A 23,422-nucleotide genomic window follows, 5' to 3' on the forward strand; every position below is an offset into this window, starting at 1 on the left:
CCTGCTCTTTCTATCCCATATGCACAGCAATCTTCCCACCTCACACGCACACCGCCCGCCATCCATTCCACAATATTCAAGGCTCGTCCACACGGTCCACACCCTCCCCCCCCCACACACACACAATCCCCCCCCCCCCCCCCATGTGCACATAGCAAAACCGCCCACTCTGCTTCCCCCCCCCCCCCCTCCCTTCCCTGCCTGACAACACTGCTGCCATCCCATAATATTCTCGCACGTGCACGCGCTGCACACACACACACAGATATTCATACGCAGCAGTGCGCCTGGCTCTTTGTTGGCATAGATGCCTGGGCGGCAATGTAGTGAGTGCGCTCAGACGGAGTGGTCATGTCTCTGCCCGAGAGGACTCCTCGGTCTGCACACCGAGGTTAGGGGAGAGCCAGGTCCCTGGTGCAGAGTACAAAGGTTCTGGGGTGAATGAGCAAAAAACGATTCCGACAATCATGATCGAGAGGCACAATTTCCCTCCCCATCTCCGTTACATTCCCCTTGTGGAGAAATCTGTAGCGCAGTAGATTATGTAGTCAGCGGATTCTGGCAACCATTTTAAAATTAGGTCAACCTTCCATCCCATGCATGATAAGCATCAGCCGACCGAGCCCATGGAGAAGCTGAGATTTGCCTTAGTCATTTAACAGATGCTTTTATCCCAAACAACACGGCCCTGGAGCATCTACGCTTCTCGATGCCCAGGGTTAAAATAGAGTTATGGGGATCGGACCCAGTACCTTTCAGCCTGGAGTCAAACCCCCCAGCCAGGACACTGTCCTTGCTGCCCCCATTTACATCTGTGAGTGTCTGTGAAACGCTGTTAAAAAAAGGTTTATATCAGCCGCTGCTGAAGGCCAGTAAGTAATCTTTACATGGAGGGCAAACTCCTCGCTGACGCTTTAATAAGCATCCTCTTTAAGTCCTGCAACCGGGGATACAGTCAATTGGCGCGGGGGCCATCGCGACATGATGTAGTGGCTACAAATGGGGGGCAAGATGAAGATAAAATAAAAGGGGGAGTTATTTACGAGAGAAGGGGTGAAGGGATGACGGGATTAACGTAACGGAGGCGCCGGACATGACAGCGGGCCGCTGGTCGCCATGGCGTTGCCGCGGGAGACAGCAGGAAGACGTCACTTGAGGAAACAGGGGACACAAAGGGATGAATACGAACATGGAGGAGAAGTAAAATAAAAAAAATAAAAAAAGACAGGAGGCCTAAAGTCAACCTGTCTTTACAGATACTGAACTAAGAGGGGCCATCACGCAACGTGGGGAGGGGGTTGGAGGAAGAGGAGAGGGGGGAGAGAGACAGAGGCTGTGTGCGTGTACGCGAGGGTGGGGGGTGGCTATGGGGTGGTCATGGTGAGCGGGGTGTCAGAGGGTTCAGGTAGCCGGTCATCCACCGGCCTGATCCTCGACGCCACAGGTGCCGGCCATTGCTTTGGTACCAGCCCCACATTTGAATAAGACATGAGCCTTTAGGAGCAATGCATGCAGTGTGACCAATGTATTCACACTCACTGTATGCAAACCTATGCAAACACAGATTAAGAGCACTGCTGCATTTGCTGTTATAGTTCAAATACTTAAAAATAAAAAGACATAAGAAGAGACATTGAGATTGAGAAATGCAATTCTCTTTTTCATTATTAAATAGCAGTGTTTTTTTTACCCTCAAAAGCCTGTCTACGTCATGAAGCGGTCTACTCCGTCCTGGTGAGAGATGTGTTCAGGCCAGGCGTCTCTTCTCCTGCGTCCGTCCACGCTCTCCTCAAGCCCCTTCTATCCCCCCTATCTTGTGATTTATTTGCCTCAGTTCCAATATTTGTCAGCGGAGTGTTTTCTCCCCGCTGGTCTAAATGTCATCCCTTCTTCTAAGACAATAAGGGGAAGGGGGAGGAAGGGGAGAACGAGAGGGCAAGTTTGGAGGGAGAACGGGAAGGAGGTGGAGGGGGACCTCGTAAAATGAGCAACAAAGTTTGGGAAAATTAAACATTAGGTAAGCCTTTTTTTTCATATTCATCCATAGGTATCTGCTGTGTCACTTCACCTGGCGGGGCTCTGTAGGGTGTCTGCATATGGATCAATAGAATAACTATATTGAAATGAAATGATTTAACTATCGCACTGCTTGCTGGGTAATACATTTATTGTGAGTATAGTTGTGCCACTACACGAGTTCTACTAGAAGACCCACTTAAACACATGCAAATAAACACATAGATGCATACAAATAACTAAATACACACTGAAAGCATATCTCTTTGTGTCACATTAACGTCAAACACACTTCATATACACGCTCGCACACACTCACACATATACACATGCACACACACTCACACAAACACACACAAAGAAGCACACAAACTCAGAGGAAATGACGACCATAATGGCATTGCCAATTTTTCGCTCCGGTCTCAGGTCATGTCTTGTGCTCGTCATACATACACAAAGGATGACGGCCATTTCTCATTGTCAATGTTAATACACTGTAATATGGTGTAACCATCCACCTTCCCAATGCCAGCTCCCCTCCCACCACCCTTACGCCTCACCTCATTCTGTCTCTCTCTCTCTCTCTCTCTCTCTCTCTCTCTCTCTCTCTCTCTCTCTCTCTCTCTCTCTCTCTCTCTCTCTCTCTCTCTCTCTCTCTCTCTCTCTCTCTCTCTCTCTCTCTCTCTCTTTCTCCCACCCTTGCACTTAACGTGCAAGGGTTTATAACCAATCACTCTCTTCTTGCAACTCTCACTCCTTCTTTCTGTTTGAGCCGGACAAGACAAAAAACTTTTTTTGGAGAGGGCAAATGTTCAAAGGTCCATTTGGAACAAAACATAATGCTTTTTCTGCGGCGTTTGGACTGATTTGAAGCTGCATTGCTTGTTGACGGTTTACTAGTTTATTAATATTGATTTGATGAAAGAAACTTGATCATGGATATGCAGGTAATCTTTATTTTACATTTCTAAACATCTGCTGGGGATTCAATGCACTTCTTTGAGCATGCTTCCGATATAAAGTGAAAATTCGGATTACATTTTCTAATAATCTACATCAAACGAGGACAACTGGTTACAAGGCAAGAACTGGTAAGAAATATAATTTACTTAATCTTGTAAAGAAATCTTAGGGAAAATCTTGTAAGGGATCCGAGCTTCAATATCTGCGGAAAGTTGTGCAGATAATTTTTGATTATACTTAAATCGGTACACATTTCAAATAGAGAATAGAACATATAAATTGCTTACATTTTTTTAATCTTTCCAACCAATCCGATCAACAGATACGTTAAAATTGTTATAACCGTTCGAATCAGTTCAATAAGCCAATCACAATCTAAAACGTAGTGTAATTGTCATAACAGTCATAGCCATAAACATTCTGGGAGCAGTAACTACTTTTCAAGGCCAAATTGCTCATCCCTCCCTCCCTCCTCCCTGAACCTCATGAACAGATATGCGGGGATTATCCCCGGGTTCTGGACCACAAGCGTAGACCAGCTGTGGGACCTGTGGGCCGGAGAGATTGGCGGAGCACAGGGCAGGCTCACCACCGGCCATCCAAGGACCAATCGCTTGACACACAGAGACGGACAGATAGACAGTCTGATGCCAACTGTCTCTGCTGTCAATCTCACGACACCACTCCTCCTGTTGTTGCTATGGGCAATCCACCCCTCCATGGCAACCAACTGGCTGTAAGTCTGGCGCGCGAAAAAGGCAGCAAGAGAAAGGCGAGAGTTTTGTTTGTCATGCTATAACTTTTAAAAGATGGTGACGTGTCTCTAAATCTCTTTCTGTCGCTCCCCTTTCTCCCTTTGTGTCTCTCCACTCCGTGACCTTTTCTCTTTCCCTCCCTCCGCCTTCACTGTGCCTCCTCTGTCCCCTTTGTCCGTCAGTTCGTCCTTCGTTTCCTTTCTCCCCAGAAACATCTCCCCATTGTTACCTCCGCCACCTTCTTTTTTCCCTCCCTTTCTCTCCCTGATTTCTGCACGCCTTCGCTGTACTCCTCTCCACCCTTGTTACTCTTCTCCTCCTTTATTGCCTCTCTCTTTCAAACCCGGCGTCCTCCGGCGTCCTCCATCGCCCCCAACCCCCCCCCCCCCCCCCCCCCCCTGTAATGAAGCATGCCCTGTTCCCAACCTGTTCCCAACCTGTTCCCAACCTGATTCTCCCCCAGCTCCCTGGCGAGGCTGCCCCGCTCCAGGCCCGTGTCAGGTGACGCCCCCTGCGCGCGGCTCCGAGGGCTGTCCTCGGGGCAGGTGGGGGTGTGTAGGGCGAGGGGGGAGGTCATGGAGTCCGTGCGCAAGGCGGCCGAGATGGTGATCGAGGAGGTACGGAAACCCTGAGGCCGTTGGCAATGTCGTCATCGGGAAAAACGTCGGGAATGCATCCGATAAACCGCTGTATGTCGCTTTGACTATCACCACTTTAGTGCCAGCACCAGTTCAGGAACCGGCGCTGGAACTGCTCCACCACGCCCCGCGGGATCAACGTGTTTGGGAAGGTCCTGCATCAAGGTGAGAGGGCTATTCATGAGAATGACCACAGATCGGTTTCCTGCAGGGGGCGTATCGTAATGCCAAAGCAGAGCATCTTTTCTTCTCTTACGTTTGGTCACGTCTCATGCTCTTCTGAACCAGGGACACGCGAGGCGGCCTTCGTGCACGCCCTGTCCTCGGCGGCGGTGGCGATGGCGGTGACGCGGGCCTGCAGCCGGGGGGAGCTGGAGAGGTGTGGCTGCGACCGGAAGGTCAGGGGGGTCAGCCCGGAGGGTGAGCTCATAAACACACAGCCGTCCCCATGAACACAGATCTGATGAGATGCGGGCTTCACAATAAAAGCTGTAGATTGGCCCAAGTTGAACAATAATGTGTTGTATCAGATTTATCACCTCTCTTTGCGCGCTCTCACTCTCTCTGAAGTACCGCCAAACACAATGACACATTCCTTGGGAAAACTAACCTGGCAGCACAATCCTTTTCCGATTCTATCTCCCTGTTTCCGCTGTACAGGGTTTCAGTGGTCGGGCTGCAGTGACAACCTGTCCTACGGGGTGGCCTTCTCCCAGACATTTGTGGATGAACAGGAGAGAGCTAAGGGCTTATCAGCAGGTCGACCCCTCATGAATATCCACAACAACGAGGCCGGTCGGAAGGTCGGTTGGTGGCAGCAGCAGCCTGACTCATCTGTTTCTCATTGAGTTTATTTACAACAAGCAGGACATTGCTTTTTTTGTTTATTTTTTCGAATCCACGCATCTCTCTCTCTCTCTCTCCCAGGCTATTCTGCACAATATGCAGGTGGAGTGTAAGTGCCACGGCGTCTCGGGCTCCTGTGAGTTGAGAACCTGCTGGAAGGTCATGCCCCCATTCAGGCGTGTCGGCGCGGTGCTCAAGGAACGCTTCGACGGCGCCACAGAGGTATCCCAGCATGCTCTAGTTTTTCAGAGAATTGAACTGAATACAGATTCCTTGCATTTTCTTCATGGGCTTTGAGGCTTTCAGAGTGAAGCGAGACGGGGAAGTTGGTCGAAGAAGAAAGAGAAGGGCACGTAGCATATGATCACAGGTCAAAATCGAACCAGGGTTTATTGCCTACAGGGTCTGCGTGTTGAGTCACTGAGCTTCCCCAAAGATTCCCCCAGAGATTCCTGATCAGACACCATAAGGTCGGATGTAATGAATTCTTCTCGACTATTGACCCATCTCTCCATCCACCGGTCTTCCTTGCAGGTGCGTCTGACTCGTATAGGATCAAGGACTGCTCTCTTACCCCGAGACCCCCAGGTGAAGCCACCAGCCGCCAGGGACCTGGTGTACCTGGCCCCTTCCCCGGATTTCTGTCATCTGGACCCTGACAACGGTATCCCCGGCACGGCTGGGAGACGCTGCAACGGTGAGAGCTGCCATTCTGAAACCCCACAGCCATGAGATACTGGGATTATAACAGGGACAAACAATTAGATTTAGTCATTTTGCAGAGGCTTCGACCTAAAGCCACAAAACAAGTGAGAACGATCAAAGCATAATGTAAAATGAAATCTGGAGTAGCGACACAGAAGTTTCGATAAAAAAACAACAAGTGCAGATTAGCAACAGAGAAACAAAGATGCACATCAATCCAAAAATACAGGTCTCTATTCACTCCTTGATATTATTACAGTGAAGTAAACATGTTGTTACCCCGGTCACAGGGACGTCCCGGCTCGCCCCGGACGGCTGTGAGCTGGTGTGCTGTGGGCCTGGGTACCGAGCGGGCCGGGCTGAGGTGGTACAGCGCTGCTCCTGCAAGTTCTCTTGGTGCTGCTCAGTCCGCTGCCAGCAGTGCAAGAACACAGTGACTATCCACACCTGCAGAGTCTGATAGGGCTTAGCATGCACGCACACAAACATACACAGACACACTACACAAAAGACAGATTATTTTGAACACACATTTACTATTTAACACGGCTGTTTTAGGCAAGGTGATTACGGGAATTATTAACATAATCTTCTTCACTTTATCCTGTATTAGTGGCCAATTTTAACACACACTTTTAGGGCCAAAGCAAGTAGGATAACCATGGGCCAAGCCATTGAAGGAAAATATACACCCACAAGAATCAGACAAGAGCAGACCAGAAGAGAAGCACAGGCATGGGCACATATCCAGACACAGTGTACCTCATAGAACTGACTAGAACTGTTTTGTTTCTTTGAAATTAACCAAAACTAATGATATTACAGCACTTACTGCTTGTCTGCGCAGCTGTCTATGATTTGAACCCCCTGTAATAGGGTAGAATGTCTTTGTACATTTAATGTATTTATATCTCTTTGTGTCTCCATCTTGGCTTATTTATTTGTATATCTGCCATTCAGTCCTTGCTCTTTTCTTTCCATTCATTCATGCAAAAAATAACTTTCTTATCAGTGTGTCTTGTTTTCCATCGCACACTAATGTGGTCACAGTTGTGAAAATGAGTTTCTAGGGTAATTAAAATGATACTGTAGTTCATCCAATCGTTTTTTTTCTTGTCTCTATAAAGTTAAATGACGGACCTAATTTTTCTAGTGGAAAGGTTAAGCCCTTTTTAATATATAGATATATAAAAATAAATAATATTACATTTTGCTATTATTTAAACTGTATTTTTAATATACAAGGCCCATTCCAGATACAAAGACCATAAAGATGCACCTTTCAGTCAAATCATTTTATTACAAACATTCTTTGATTGCAAACACCCAAAAGGTTTCTAAGAAAATTATTTCAAGTTCTATAAAGATGAGGATCTGGTCAAAATAGAACAGTATATCTTGTTATATTATCAATCACAAAATATTGATACACTAGCAGAAGTTCCAAATAAAATAAAATGACTCCTTAAAAAAGAAAGAATAAAACGACATAGAATTAATATAACATACAGAAAAATAAAAAATATAATTGATTTCGAATCAAGTCACCAGCAAAAAGGCAGATTGGCGACAATGCACTTGGTCTTCCCAAAATTCCCTTGGAGGATGAAAGAAACAGCTAGCCTGGTTTGGAGTGACGATACATCTCTTGTACATTTCTTAGTACAATCAATCAAAAGTGGCAGGAAAAAAAAGAAGCTACAGCATTAGTCCACAGTAAGTTGCTCGTTGGATCTAAATAAGCACTGCATACTAAGCAACTTATCCGTAACTTAATTGTAAGTAGAAAGAAAAAAAAAAATCGGCTTAATAGTAGGCAGAAAAACACAGGGAAAAAAGGACACAAACAGCAGGCAATAGGCTGGCTGCAACTGTATACAAATATTTCCTAAAAAAGAGGGGCAATGGAGTCAGGCGGGGGGGCCAGCCCCACCCAGGTATCGATAGGAGTAACACTGCTATTACTAGAAGCAGGAAGACAAGCGGAGGATTGGAGCGCGGTGATCCCTCGGCGGTGACCGTGTGAGGACAACACAGGCTCCCTCCCGCGCGGCCTCTTTCAATACATAATATGAAGGCACAATCTGTGTACATTGATCGCAGCTTAGGTCATCCCTGCTCTCTTGTTCTGTCCCTTTCTCCCCTCCCTCCCCACAAGCCGTTGATCCGTATCTCTCGTTTTTCGTATTCACCTGGGTTCTCCCTCCATCCCCAGTGTGTGGCTGCTCTTCTAGAGCAGCATGCAGCGCTTCTTGGGCTTGGTCTCTGGTGGCTCCAGGGCGGCCAGGATGGCCTCGTCAAACACATTCTTCAGTCCTCGCTTCACGAGTGAGGAAGAGAGAGATAGCGAGAGAGAGAGAGAGAGAGAGAGAGAGAGAGAGTCAAAGTGGTGCAACTCGTGAAAGGGTTAGATCAAGATTTTTGCCTTTTCGCCTTTTGTTGAGACAAGAGCAGTGAGATCTCTTTTTGGACGATTGGTTCAGTCATCCCCCGGTTCATGAATCCCAGGAAGGCTAAGCATTATCTTCACAACTACCATTGAAAGGTGCCGTGTGTAGGATTAAATGGCTTCTAGCAGTGAGGTAGCAGATTGCAACAAACTGAATACACTGCAACCCTGTAATTAAATATGTTAAAAAGACAACTTTCAAAACAAAGAATACAGCTTATTTTACAAGCAGTTACTGTTTCTTTCCTGTAGTCAAGAGTGTTCCATAGCAATCGTGTTCATATTATCATGGCATCCCGCACCACAGAGAAGGAAACGGTTATTCTAAACAAAACTGCTTGTAAAATAAGCAGATATTGGTTGTTTTGGATTCCGCCTTTTAACTAGTGTATTACACATACACACGTAGATCGACTAATGTTATCTGGAAGGTGTATCAAGTTGAGTTGTGGAGCTAATGCTACGACACTTGGGAATTGTTATGATACCGTCTATGTTACTGGGGGGTGGGTCCCTACTGAATTAGAACTAAGGAGTCTCACCTGTGTGAGAGCAGAGCACTCCACGTATTTGACGGCGCGGAGGTCGCGGGCCAGCTTGTCTCCGCTCTCGGGGGACAGGGGGCGCTGCTTGTTCTTGGCCAGCTTCTCCACGGTGTTGCTGTCGTCCCGCAGATCCACCTGGGTGCCCACCAGGAGGAACGGGGTGCGGGGACAATGATGGGAGATCTCAGGGACCCACTGCAGGCACAAACAGAAGACACACATTTTAGAGGAAAATAAACTGGTTTTAGTTGTGATGATCATTTGAGCAGAAGATGAGCATTATTTATTTGCCGTTGATACTAACTGTTCAAAAAGCAACTTACAGTGACTACAAAGCCAGGTCATAGACCAAGGATATCTTTTCAGGTAGTTTGCAGACTTTGGGAATCCAACCCAGTACCATTTGGCTGAGAGTCAAACACCCTAGCCACTACAGTATCGAGCCCCCTTGATACGATGCTCAATGACAGAAGAAATTCCAACCTTCTCGCGGACGTTCTCAAAGGATGAAGGGGACACGACGGAGAAACAGACGAGAAACACATCCGTCTGGGGGTAGCTGAGGGGTCGCAATCTGTCATAATCCTCTTGACCTGTGAGCGCCAATCAGAAAGAAGAGAGGAGAAGAAGAGGAGGTAGACAGTTAATATAATCCAATGGATGGGTTTAGAAAAGGAAACAAGACAAAGGTTATTAACGGAAAGAATTTACATGATCAGTTTATTGAATTTCATTGATTTAGACAAGAGATTGGGGAAATAGAAGGTTTAGAATGACGTTACCTGCTGTGTCAAAAAGCCCAAGTGTATAGGGCTCACCACCAATCATAACAGTCACTGCATAGTTGTCAAAGACCTTTAGAAATCAAGAAAAAATACGTTGTTAAAAATATGAGGAGATTTTCAGACTTTTATCATATAACTATTACAATCGATTACCTACAGAGTGAGATGTTGCATGGCAACATCTTTTTTTTAAATATATATATATATATATATATATTAACATTTCTTACCGTGGGTACATATTCTGAAGGAAACTTGTTTGTTGTGTAGGAAATCAGTAGACATGTTTTTCCTACAGCACCGTCACCTACCACAACACATTTTATAGTCTGCATCTATGGGTGAAAGAAAGAACGATTGAGAATCTCGACTGGAAAGATAACTGACAAGAGCACCAAGGCATACAGAGGAAATAACACAACCTAAACCACATTATTCCTAAATTCAGACACTTTACAACAGTGACATGCGTGACCAGATGTTAAACAACTCCCATATCTTACAATAATAAGCCTCAAATATTAATAATAAAAGGTTAGAGAGGTCTATCACAACTGCACATGTTTTTTATTTGACTAATAAAATGTTTAGGGAGTTAACTTGATAGCAGATCTTTAGTAGGTGTTTTCCTACACGCGCGGAAACATTAACGAGAAAGAAGGCTTCCGCATACATCAGCTGCATGCCAAGGATGGACCGGGGAGAGGAACTGCATAGGCCTAGCCTGAGTCACAACACTTTTAGACAGGAATTTAGTTGACTTGTACGCTTCATCAACAATTTAATTCATATTATACTTTATGGGCATTCGATCATAATAGCCAAGTTCCGAATCAGACGCCATTAGATGTATAAAATAAGTACAGCTATAATATAAATAACGCTAGAGAAAAATTAATCTCCACATAAATCTCGAAGCTGTAGTTCCAGCCAGATTTACCATCCAGGTCTTAATTAATACATTGTCATGTGGTCCGAACGTATTTCCACGAGTCACAACTTATATTATTCAATAAAAAACGAGCCATTAAGTGTTTTACCATCCTGAATAAACGAAACCTAATGACAGCTTAATTGACAGGGGAGTTCTCCTAACACTGGGCTAGCTCGATGGCTAACTCGTTGGATTGTTGGAGAATATAAAGAGGAACCAACAAGAAATAGTTCGCTGTCGCTAAAGGGTCAACGACATGTAAGTGCTGACGTTAAATCTAGTATTTAATATGTACATTTAACAACATTTGAACAACGCTGACTTCTTTAAAAACTATACTTACGTTTTTTTCGGGGCAGGTTAGGCGTTGGTTACATCCGGGTTTACAATACGAATAGCATTTTTGCGCAACCGCAAACGGGACGCTCGAGCGGCTGCGCGCGGACCTCTGGAGGGGCGGCACTGACCCCTAGTGGACCAATCAGGTAGAGCTCTGGGCTTGATCTGAAAAACAAGCGTTTAAATATATAGAATCACAGGGAGTCCTGAATAAAGCCAAGTACTTATCCATGTATAGACGTGTATAATTACCTTTGAATCTATAAAAAATATGTTTTATATTGGTTGTGGATTTTATGCATATCAACCAGGGACGCATAAAGCGTAGGCGGGGCTTGGCCACCAAGTCTCATTTCATGACAGGTTGTCTCTGTTTCGGCGGCAGTCAAATGCTGCACTCAGCCCGGAATTTCTTCTTTAGCTTACAAACTTCAAACAAAAAACATAACTATTGGCCTCTCACATATTTCCATTTATCCTGTTTTGGTTTTCGGCGTAAGATAGGTTAACAGAAAAACAAAATACACCATAAGCACAGTGCATCCTTTGGCGTTAAGGGCTGACATTTAGAGCTCCGTGACACGTGTATAACAGAAGAGAAACTAAAGGCAATAACAAAGTCCGCATGTATGTCATTATGTGCTTTGTGGCAATGTCCAAGATATAGAATAATGACTTGGTTGAAGATGTTTGTGTGCTACGGACCAAATGATAGAGCCAGAGGCAAGACACAATACATAATTATACAATATATGGATTATTAAGCAATTACATAATAATGGCTAACTGCCTCTGCATTGCTGATAATTGTATCTCAACCTATCAAGGGAATGTGTAGAATGAGGTAACATTCTCAAGTCCAAACTTATATAGTATGTTACTATTATTTAATTAGATATAATCTATATTGTATGAATTGCATAATAATAAGTATCATAACTATTTATAAAGCACCTCTCAAAAGAGTATATTACTATATTATCCTTACTGTTTTTTAAATGGTCAGTGGTTTTCTTATATGGTCTAACATAGCCCCATTGCATTGTATATTATTGTTATATCAATATGATTAAATGCTATTTTCAGCATTCAGCTCTGCAATATGAATGTGATTAAAACAATGTTCTTTAAAGTAAACAGTAGTGGATTCTTGAGGACATGACTTCCAAACTTAAATCGGCCAACACAATTGTGTTGCTCCGCTTAAAGAATATCAAATTCTGCAATATAAAAACAATGTCTTACTTAAAGAAACATAATTCTGATTGAGAAGCATGATGATTTCTTTATAAAGATGATGACATGGGGGAACCGGGAGGCCTATACGTTTGCATATGGACTGCCTAGTCCAAATTACATGGAGTTCTCTATTAATGAAAATATAAGTCTTATCTGATTGTAGGCCTTTAATGGTGATAAACCCACCAATGTGGCACTTCTAGGATCTGCAGACAGGCCTCTGGTTTCACAAAATTCTACGTTTGTCATTTCTGAGCAACTTTCTCTCAAAAAGTGTAAAGAATAAAATCTGTTCAGAACATGGATGGTTGTCAATCCTAGATTTTTGTGAAACCAAAGGCTTGCCGATACAAAGACAATGACACAAGCTGTCCGCAGAGGAGCAACGGTAAAAGGTGTATCGATGCTGGACAGGAGTAACAATTAATTTAAATTTCCAGCAGCCTTATCATAAAAAGGTCGCAATGTATCAGTGATTAATGAGGAAGACTAGTCAAGACCAATTCTGATTTCTCCTCATTTTGCTTTATTTACAATTTGCTGAAATTGGGAATTGTCTTTTCACTTTGGCGAAGTCACTATTTTAGACCAAAAGGCTTATACACAGATTGACTTGCTGAGCTTACGAAATATTCTTATGTTCAGGATACTATTTTCAAAAGACAGAGGAAGAGGCTGTTGATATTAGGTTATATGAAAAATGTTAAATGATTTTGTACCTTTACATTTATTTGATGAATTTATATATAACGAAATTAATTGTGTCAGAAATGCTTTTGCTTTGAAAGAACCGTCCGGAAGTCCAAACTCGTATTATTTGTGCTGACTTGCTGATGTTTTTGCTTCCTTTGTCAGAAAGACTTCCGTTTATATTTTTGGTGCAGGTAGCTTGAAATAAAATTACCATTCAGAGTACTGAAAAGACACCGTACCGCCTGACCCGTTGTGAGGATATCGTCCAGTGCCACAGTACAGGGGATCTGTTCGCTGCTCTGCTGGGGGCTTTGAATCCAAAAGACCACTGTTGTCTTGTTGACCGACCATTTATATAGCTAGCTGGCTAATACTAGCTAGCTGAATTACCTAACATGTTTCGATTCTTGAATGACGTTGATGACAGTCCTTTCATGATGTGAGTTATGCTCGTATTATAATGTGATATTATCAAGTGTTTGCCGATTTTAGTGAAACACGTAGAACCAATGCAATGTGCGTTTATAACACGCTTACTTGTGCATGCTATACTGGAGCAGAAACCTATCGAATGATAGACTTGCAAGCATGTAGGGGCCCACTATATATCCTTCAGAGCTCAGGATGAAGCTCAGAGTGTTTTTACAATACATGCATAGCCCTGCAAGTATAGCTTTGTATCAAATGCATATATTTGGTTTGTTTGTCGCAAATCCCTTTAAACTCATCTCTATTTGTCAACAGCTTTGTGTCCATACTTAACACAATACAGTCAGGGACATTGATGTTGTTGGTGCTTTTTTAAGTGCGATCTTTTCTCTTACAGGGATCCATTTGCAGCTCATCGACAGCAGATGGGGGGTCTATTTGGATCATTTGGGTTTGAACCTTTCCCTCTTGCCCCACAGATTCAGCCTCCACGTGCACCTCATCTCCAGGTGTGTTTGTGTTTGTTTTTCAAGGCAACCATTTGTAATCGTGAACTGTTTCAAGTGTAAATTTTGTTTATATTCTTTTTTTTTTTATTAGGCTGGAGCCTTGGCTCCTTTTGGCATGATGGGAATGGTGAGTAATTTTTATCATATTGGAATGTCAACATTTCATTATTATCCAATGTCCACACCACTACAAATGTATTTTCTGAGGGGGAAAAAGTTAACCTTGATAGGCAGCTGGATTTGCAAGATTAGGAACCTGCGAGAATCAATCTTGCCAGTCTTCAAGGGACGCTGCAAAGTGAAAACCACCAGTGGTTTGGACCAATCAGCATCCTATGAGGAACTATGTGATCTACATGATACGGGATAGAAAGCGATAGACAGACAGATGTTCATCCAGTCACCTGTCAAGTGCCTGATACTGTTCAAACTGTTTGCAAAGACGATGGTTCTGCGTAACAAACCATCTGTGTAACAAACCATCCATTGATTGTGGACAGTATTGGCGGTTTGACTGACAGGAGCCTTTTAACATCTAATGAATTACCTCTATTGCAGGGTGGCGGGTTCATGGATATGTTTGGCATGATGGGTGGAATGATGGGGAATATGGTGAGTTTCATTTGATCAAACATTGGTATCGTAAATCTAGTGCATTGCTAATGCAGCATACCACAAAATGGGTCTGACCCCGCTGTCAGGCGGATTGATTGAATCATATCTCTTCAACTCCATGAACGCGCTCTCCTTGTCTAACAGGAGAGAATGTCGGGTTCCCCCAACTGTCAGACGTACTCCTCGTCGACGGTGATTTCCTACTCCTCCTTAGACTCCGGCGCTCCCAAAGTCTTCCAACAGACAAGCGAAATGAGAACGGCACCTGGAGGGGTGAGTACGCGCTGCCTCACTCCTGCCTGCTTTTTTAATGCTTTTCCTACACACACAGGGCCATGGCAAAGTAATCAGGGCCAGCTGTCACTAAGTCCAGGACCAGTCCAGTTTATTATTTTCATAGCCGTTAATCACGTCTGGGGACCCAGGGGGCTTCACAGACCAATGTGTGAAGTTGGAAGGACAGTTTGATGATGCCTTTGGGAACCAGTGTTCGGACAGGCTAGAGGGAAAGACCCCCCCCCGCAAAATCAGCACAGTCAAATACTGAGACATGCAGAGGAGGTCCCTGCTCCAGCAGAGCATTGTTGGTAATATGTGGGTGTTTTCAGGTTATGTAGGAAAGTAGCCATGGCAATTACAAAAAAACATAAATACTACACATTTTCTCTGTTTGCTTCTAAAATTATTCTGCTTCGATGGCCTTTAAACATGCCTGTTCATTCACGACATGTCAAATAAAATAAATCCAGGTCATAATTTGAGTGATCATAAATTGCACTTCTTGCACTCATTAGGCAACCCTTAAGGACTGTCTCGTTATGCATTTAGGGATGGGCGATGTTTTGATTGAACTCATTAATTTGCATTTATACTTTCCTACGGTGTGTTGCAAAAAACGTGTAAATGTTCTAGACTCCACAGATTGGTTTTGCCTCAAAATGAAAGTTAACCTGCAGTTTCAGCAGTGTTGGAACTTGGTGTTCCAACACTGAACCAGCTGAAACTGCAGGTTAAAAATGTTTTTCACAGAGTTGTGTGAAGCAGTGTGCGTATTATGACACAACTTTTTGATACTTTTTCAGTAACATTGTTGTGTCTGAGCTTTATAATGAGTGAAGTTGTATATGAATGCACCACACACCATGTCGTTATACTGAGCAGCTTAGCCCTCACTAGGACGCAGACAATCAAAATATATCTCTGCTCTAATGGAGCTCTACACATCCACACACAACGTAGCCTTATAAGCCTAATGGCACATCGATACTCAAAGGTCAGGTGGTGCAGCGGATTCCGCAAACTGCTGTGGCATTATAGATATGTTTTTCTAACGGTTGCGATGTGTGATCTGGGTGGATTTGTTTAGAGAACTGACTGTTTAACAGATGTCCTATTTTGAACTGATCTAAAATGAATCAGCTGTTGTGATTATCGTACAGCCAACTCCTCTCCTCTGTCCCTAAGCTTTGTGGAACGTTATTGAGATGAGTAGAGGGTTAGGTAGAGGAAATATGCTGATCAAGGCGGCTCATTGACATACCCTGACAGGATTGTTGTAGCTGTCAGTTAGTTTGCATGGTATTTGGATATGTCGTAGCTACGTAATTCTTACCGTCCGTAGGATTTATTTCCTTTATTACGTTCCTCTTTGCCCTCTCCGTTTTGAATACTTGGAGAGCACCGTTCATAGTCACAGAGCCCTCCCAATGACAAAGGCTAGTCTATGGTAGCAGGTAAAACACAGGTTGGCTGTGGATGACTGTAGACGTGCCGTGCCACGCAGTAATCTTTGAGTCAGGACCCCAGTCAGTTATTCTCGGTTCAGTGATAAGTTCTATGATTTCATGCTGGAACGGTGTGTGTGTGCCCAGATCCGTGAGACGCGCCAGGCCATGCGTGACAGCGAGAGTGGCGTGGAGCGCCTGGCCATCGGCCACCACATCCGAGATCGCGGGCACGTAATGGAGCGCTCACGGAACCGCCGCACGGGCGACCACGAGGAGCGTCAGGACTACATCAACCTGGAGGAGAGTGAGTACATGGAGATTAAACATTTCATACTGAGAAATCACGGGCTTTGGTCATTTATTCAAAATGTGGGTCCAGTGGCTGGGACCACCAAGTTGAAAGGTACAGTGTGTTTTATCCCAAATGACCGCAGTCTACCTGTAGGCAAAGAACGATGACAAAGATGACCACCCCAGGTTGGTCATGATGACCAGATCACAACATTTGAATCTTAGTCTTGAATGAATGTGGTTGGTTACACAAAGAGATGGTTAACAAAAAGTCACTGAATCCCGTGTCCCTCTCTCCTCCCCTCCATCGCCAGATGAGGCGGCGGCGTTCGACGAGGAGTGGAGGCGGGAGGCGGGGAGGTACCCGCCCCCAGGCGCCCGGGGGCTGGACTACTGCCGCGACCGGCGAGCGGGCGGTCAGCAGCTGGCCCTAGCTGCGCCCCCATCCTCCGAGTCCCCGCCAATCCACCGCCACGAGTCCCCCAGGCACCCCCCTCCGCCACCCCACAACCGCCCGCGCTACGACTGGTGAGAGGTAGGTAGACCACCGTGTGTGCGCGTGGACCACCGTGTGTGTGCGTGGACCACATTGATAAGCTGCGGCATACCCGGTGCTGCTATCGATATCGCAGAAGTTAGGGAAATATATTTTTTATTCATTAAGGTTAGTTAAACGCTGCAATAGTTGTACGGATGGTTGTATAGCTCTCATTAAGATGTATTTTGGCTATTTCCAAGTCACCCCCGACATAACAAAAAGCAAAAGGGTGAATTCCCTGTTTCCTCTTTTAAGTGACAAGACTTCAAAAGGCAAAGCTCCAAAAACCCGAGTAGCCTTAGTGCTGTGTTGAGGAACTCAGTGGCCTCCTCTGGGTAACGGAGGGCGTTAATGTCAAGACGGCCGAACATCAGACGAGATACTGAGCGCCGCCTAGAAGAAAGAACACACGAGTCGGAAGATTCGCTGTTAGGTTTGTTCTGTGTTCAATAGACTGGGCGGTAGTGGATATAGGTTTTGGGCGGTAGTGGATATAGGTTTTGGGCGGTAGTGGATATAGGTTTTGGGCGGTAGTGGATAAAGGTTTTGGCGGTAGTGGATAAAGGTTTTGTGCGGTAGTGGATAAAGGTTTTGGGAGGTAGTGGATAAAGGTTTTGGGAGGTAGTGGATATTAGGGGTGTGCACGGGTACACATGTACACATGTAACCGGTTAGTAAATCATAACTGTTAGGAAAAAGTAAACGAAAACCGTAAAAAAATAAAATAATCACAGCGCCATTGTTTCAATGGGAATCACGGTCCATACTTTCAACATAAAGTTTACATATTTATAATTCAAAATTTGTCCCAGCCTTTGTACCACAGATACTCTGGGGTCTATAGCATATAACCGCATTTTCTGATTACAGTTGAATTCATTTTTCACAATTTACCAGCTTTCATTTGAAGATTAATCACGCGCCGTTCGTTTCAATGGGAATTGCGACGGTCTATACTTTCAACATAAAGTGTACATATTTATAATTTGAAATTCGTCCAAGCCTTTATACCACAGATATTATAGGGTCTATAGCATATAACTGCGCTTTCTGATGACAGTTTAATGTAACAGTAGGCTAACGACATCGTAATTAACACTGCAACTGCAAATTAACCACACGGAGATAACCATGGCAACCGGTCAAACAAATGTTCTTTTTGCGATCATTCTGCTCGCGCATCCGCCGTGTTGATAAACAAATAATCCCCCTATAGCGCGACTGCGGTCCACTATAAAATAAAATAAAAAAAACGGTTAACCGTGTACACGAAAAAAAGAAGGTTGTGTAACCGTTTACAATTCTTTGTAACCGTTCACACCCCTAGTGGATATAGGTTTTGGGCGGTAGTGGATATAGGTTTTGGCGGTAGTGGATATAGGTTTTGGCGGTAGTGGATATAGGTTTTGGCGGTAGTGGATATAGGTTTTGGCGGTAGTGGATATAGGTTTTGGCGGTAGTGGATATAGGTTTTGGGAGGTAGTTGATATAGGTTTGGGCGGTAGTGGATATATTTTTGGCGGTAGAGGATAAAGAATTTGCGGTAGTGGATATAGATTTTGCCGGTAGTGGATAAAGGTTTTTATCCGGTAGTGTATATAGTTTTTGGCGGTAGTGGATAAAGATTCTGGGAAGTAGTGGATAAAGGTTTTGGGAGGTAGTGGATATAGGTTTTGGGCGGTAGTGGATATAGATTTTTGGCGTTAGTGGATAAAGGTTCTGGGAAGTAGTGGATAAAGGTTTTGGGAGGTAGTGGATATAGGTTTTGGGCGGTAGTGGATATAGGTTTTTGGCGTTAGTGGATAAAGGTTTTGGGAGGTAGTGGTTAAAGGTTTTGGCGGTAGTGGATATAGGTTTTGGCCGGTAGTGGATAGGGGTGGGTCAGAATCAGGGGTGTGCACGGGTACACGTGTACACTAGGGTTGCCGCGGTGTGGACATTTTCACACCGAGTAATACGCTCGTGTTAACACCGGTATTACCGGTATAAACTATTAACTTTGAAACTATAGGTCAACCGCCATCTTCTCCATCAACTCTCCTCTCACACTCGGTGACAGCGGCTGGCAGCTCGCCAATTCTCGGCGTCTTATAACATTCTATATATAATAGTATAATATAATTTTATATATCATAATATCACGGCCAAAAGCTCTGTGCGCTCACGTAGGGATTGGGCTTCTCGGGTTTGTTTACCGGCGTTGCTATGGTTACCGGTCTTGTAAGAAAGCGCGTCAATTCTCGGCGCGCCAATTCTCCCGCACAGAGTAGAACTGTGGCCTATTCTACACATTAAAATGTTCTTAATTATAATTATATCATTCATTTTTACTGAATTTGTTTTTTATTACAAAAAAAAACAAAAAAATAAAACAGTGTTGCCGGTGTGCAACACCGAGTAATCGGTGTTGGCCTCAACACCGGTAACACCGGTAATACCGTATACCGCGGCAACCCTAGTGTACACGTGTAACCGGTTAGTAAATCATAACTGTTTAGGAAAAAACAGTAAACGAAAACCGTAAAAATAAAATAAAAATCACTGCGCTATTCGTTTCAATGGGAATCACGACTGTCTATACTTTCAACATAAAGTGTACATGTCCCAGCCTTTATCCCACAGATACTCTGGGGTCTATAGCATATAACCGCGTTGTCTGATTACAGTTTAATTCATTGTTCATAATTTACCAGCTTTCGTTTTGAGGATTAATCACTGCGCTGTTCGTTTCAATGGGAATCGTGACGGTCTATAATTTCAACATAAAGTGTACATATTTATAATTTGAAATTCTTCCCAGCCTTTATACCACAGATACTATAGGGTCTATAGCATATAACTGCGCTTTCTGATGACAGTTTAATGCATTTTTCACAATTTACCAGCTCTCATTTTGAAGGCTGAACGGACAATTAGACTGGAACTACTCGGCAGGTAGTTGTTTTTTTGCGTTTAAGATATTAAGTGCTTTTGCCGATGATCCAAGGCTGCCTTTGTGAATGTCGGCACACATCGAATAATCGATAATTCTTTCATACCATTCACTGATTATTCGACCATGAACATTTTTAGTTATTCACATCTCTAGTAGTGGATATAGGTTTTGGCGGTAGTGGATAAAGGTTTTGGCGGTAGTGGATATAGGTTTTGGGAGGTAGTGGATATAGGTTTTGGGAGGTAGTGGATATAGATTTTGGTAGGTAGTGGATATAGGTTTTGGCGGTAGTGGATGAGGGTTTTGGGAGGTAGTGGATATAGGTTTTGGGAGATAGTGGATAAAGGTTTGGGTTTTTTCTTGATCACCGATCGCCACAAAAGAAATAAAGGCCGACATGATGATCTACTGTCAGAAGGTCTTAAGATGATGCTTGAGATCAGCTGCATGCGTGGCCCATCCGTGTTGTTCTATGCAACAATCTTTTCTTTTTGCTAATACATTTATTATGTATATTGATTTATGAAGCAATAAGAGAGTGGTTTAGAGTTGTAAGATACTGATCCCACCCAGCATGCTGCAGTGAAGAAGACTCTGTCTGCTTTGATAAAAGACACCGATGGTGCCTGAGGTCCGCAAAACCTCGATCCAAACCCAGCCTCAAACAGACCCAGTAACATAACTGGACTTTGTTTTATGGATATTTTGCAGAGCCTACACTATATAATGTATCCCCCAATTATATTGAATGTCTTTCAAATGGATTGTTGACCATTATTTGTTCATCATCATACGACGCTGAAGTTGGCATCCGATTCGCAGCATCCGATTCGGCTTGAAAACCACTTAGAATCTTCAAATCGGTCCTGATTGAAAACCACTACACCTAGACTCTTCAAATCTGGACTACATTATCACAGTGAGGCTATACATTATGTAAAACATAGTTTCAGATTTGTGAAACCTTTACCCTATTTGTGAAAATGCAATACAGGCTTATTTGAATGCTTTTTAGGGGTCCAGACTGCATTGCATTTTCACAAATAGGTTAAAGGTTTCACAAATCTGAAACTATGTTTTACATAATGTATAGCCTCACTGTGATAATTTAGTCCAGATTTGAAGAGTCTAGGTGTAGTGGTTTTTAATCAGGATCAGTTCTAATGCGGTCTGGACCCCTAAAAAGCATTAAAATGTGCCTTTATTGCATTTTCACAAATAGGGTAAAGGTTTCACAAATCTGAAACTATGTTTTACATAATGTATAGCCTCACTGTGATAATTTAGTCCAGATTTGAAGAGTCTAGGTGTAGGGGTTTTCAATCAGGAACGATTTAAAGTGGACCAGCTGCTGAATCGGATGCTGCGAATCGGATGCCAACTTCAGCGTCGTCATCATCATGGTGTATAAATGTTCCATCCACCTGAAAAAAACTTAAACTAACGGGGGGGGGGGGGGGGGGGGGGCGTTGATAGTATGGATCAGACCCTGAGTTTGTGTTTTCCTGCTTTCTCTTCTCAGGGTTTAAGACATGAGAAGAGGAGTGATGATGATGAAGAGGAGGAGGAAGACGACAAGAGAGAGAGAGAGAGAGAGAGCGAGAGAGAGATGAAAGCTTTTGCCCGACGCTGTGAAACAGGATGAAGAAGGAACCTCGTGGTCATAAGAGTTGGACCATTATAGATGTTTGTTATGACTGGACTGTCTATATATAAATTATACATATAACACGCACACACGCAAACACACACACACCAATATCCAGTAATTTGTAGTTAGACTTCTCCGCTGTTACTGTCAAACACAAGAGACACACCTTCTCCTTCCAATGCACACATGCATAGAACAACACACACACACGCACGCATACACACACACTTTGTATATAGAGACACATTCTCAAAACTTGACATGCGTTTGTGCCCCACAGCACTATAAAGTATACGGTGCTACACCACAGTACATGCATCCTCTGTACAGTCCATTTTATGTTTGTGAAGACACTTGTGTGTCTGTGGATAGAATTGTATACTGTTGACTTAATTAAACTGATTAGAAAATCATTAAACATTGTTAGATAATTGCAAAAACTGATTGTGTTGTCTCTGGCTTAATTGAACCTTTTCACAGAGGGGTCCTTGTGGAACAAACGCAGTGACTCTCAATCACTAACTGGTGGGTATGTTACTTTTATGTAGGGACTGGTATTAGTCTAATCTTCACTAGTTTAGTCTACTACCCATGCGCTTGTGTATTAAGGTAGCAGACCCATAATTTGTGATACGTGTCACACCTCCTTTGGTGACACCTCTTTGAAAGGGCCTTTTCGCTTTAAGAGTTCCTCTTAAAGTGTTGATATGCTATACAAATGTCAAATATTGGATTGTTTTTTTTGACTTTTTATTTGAAGAAATGATATTTGTAATTATGTTTTCGTACACCTCAACACCAGCTAACCACTCATTCAATTCTGTTGAAAATCAAAAAAAAAAATGGTATTGTGTGTGTGTGTGCATCCCATTGAACCGAAAGGTCTAATCTAGCACTGGCTCAGCACATTATAACTGCTTCTGTCATCCCATTCAACAGTGATGCTCTACAGCGCAGCCCCGTCTCCTCTACCTCCGTCAATGCTCACACCATACCTGTCCAATCACCTGCTCGCTCATGTGACCTGACCACCCCCCCCTCTCCCCCACACCTTAGTCTGTCTTGTGTTACTATATAGTCGTGCAGTTGTGCGGTCTGTGTCCCTTAAATTGTTAAAGGGCCAGATGTGTAGGCTTTGGTCAAAGAGATCAGGCCTGTGTTCCAAGAAGTTCCTCCATCCTCATCATTTTCGTTGCTGTAGGACAGTATTTGAGGATTTAGGAAGTGAGGCTGAGGAAAACAGGAATGGAATGTGTTTAGATGTGTTATCTTGGTTGCCAAACAAGTCTATTTAATGATCAGTAGTTTGGTTTGAGAAACTACTGATCAGTGTTTTGGAGAGATTCATGATATGTATATGTACTACTATATGTCTGTGATACACCTGTACATATCAATCGTTGCTAGGATAACTGCTAATAGCCATTGCATCATTAGCTCAATGATTGTCCAACCCAACTCTTTAAAATTAACCAGATATTTAATGTGTTCATGTCCTGCATCGCTCCGATCATTGCAGTCGTGACCTACTAAATTAAATGGAAAAGATTCTGTGCCATTTTTAGTCCATCCCCACCTCCCCCTCAGCCATTTTATTTCTCAACATCTTGCTGGTACCTCGCCAAAGCGCATTACACGCACCCTTAGGTCTCTCTCTCTCCCCCTGGCTCTCCGCTCTTACCCCCGGCTTCTCCCTCATGCCCCACCCCCTTTCCCTTGCCTCCTCCAATGACTCACACTCCCCCCCTCCCCCCATATATCACACGTTCTCAGCGCCCCCCTCCTCCTCCTCCTCTTTCCATCCTTACCTCCATCATCTC

General features: G+C 43.8%; 3 protein-coding genes across 3 annotated transcripts; 2 read left to right on the top strand and 1 right to left on the bottom strand.

The window, feature by feature from the left end:
• Positions 1-3,588: 3,588 nt before the first annotated feature.
• Positions 3,589-6,428, top strand: wnt4b (wingless-type MMTV integration site family, member 4b). Its single transcript, XM_056602351.1, has 8 exons — positions 3,589-3,715; positions 4,198-4,351; positions 4,453-4,537; positions 4,661-4,792; positions 5,033-5,175; positions 5,300-5,440; positions 5,753-5,915; positions 6,214-6,428. The coding sequence occupies exons 1-8, from the start codon at positions 3,627-3,629 to the stop codon at positions 6,381-6,383; spliced, it is 1,077 nt and encodes a 358-aa protein (XP_056458326.1). The 5' UTR covers positions 3,589-3,626; the 3' UTR covers positions 6,384-6,428.
• Positions 6,429-7,144: 716 nt separating this feature from the next.
• Positions 7,145-11,049, bottom strand: cdc42l (cell division cycle 42, like). The gene is made up of 6 exons (XM_056602364.1): positions 10,980-11,049; positions 9,933-10,037; positions 9,700-9,772; positions 9,401-9,510; positions 8,915-9,112; positions 7,145-8,243 (listed from the first exon to the last, which is right to left on the bottom strand). Exons 2-6 carry the CDS (start codon positions 10,035-10,037, stop codon positions 8,154-8,156), a joined length of 576 nt encoding a protein of 191 aa, XP_056458339.1. The 5' UTR covers positions 10,980-11,049; the 3' UTR covers positions 7,145-8,153.
• Positions 11,050-13,036: 1,987 nt separating this feature from the next.
• Positions 13,037-22,403, top strand: mlf2 (myeloid leukemia factor 2). Its single transcript, XM_056602360.1, has 8 exons — positions 13,037-13,346; positions 13,734-13,845; positions 13,937-13,972; positions 14,404-14,457; positions 14,605-14,733; positions 16,332-16,491; positions 16,793-17,013; positions 21,474-22,403. The coding sequence occupies exons 1-7, from the start codon at positions 13,303-13,305 to the stop codon at positions 17,008-17,010; spliced, it is 753 nt and encodes a 250-aa protein (XP_056458335.1). The 5' UTR covers positions 13,037-13,302; the 3' UTR covers positions 17,011-17,013; positions 21,474-22,403.
• Positions 22,404-23,422: the final 1,019 nt, after the last annotated feature.

Source organism: Gadus chalcogrammus, chromosome 11 (assembly GCF_026213295.1).
Source record: "Gadus chalcogrammus isolate NIFS_2021 chromosome 11, NIFS_Gcha_1.0, whole genome shotgun sequence".
Taxonomy (NCBI): domain Eukaryota; kingdom Metazoa; phylum Chordata; class Actinopteri; order Gadiformes; family Gadidae; genus Gadus; species Gadus chalcogrammus.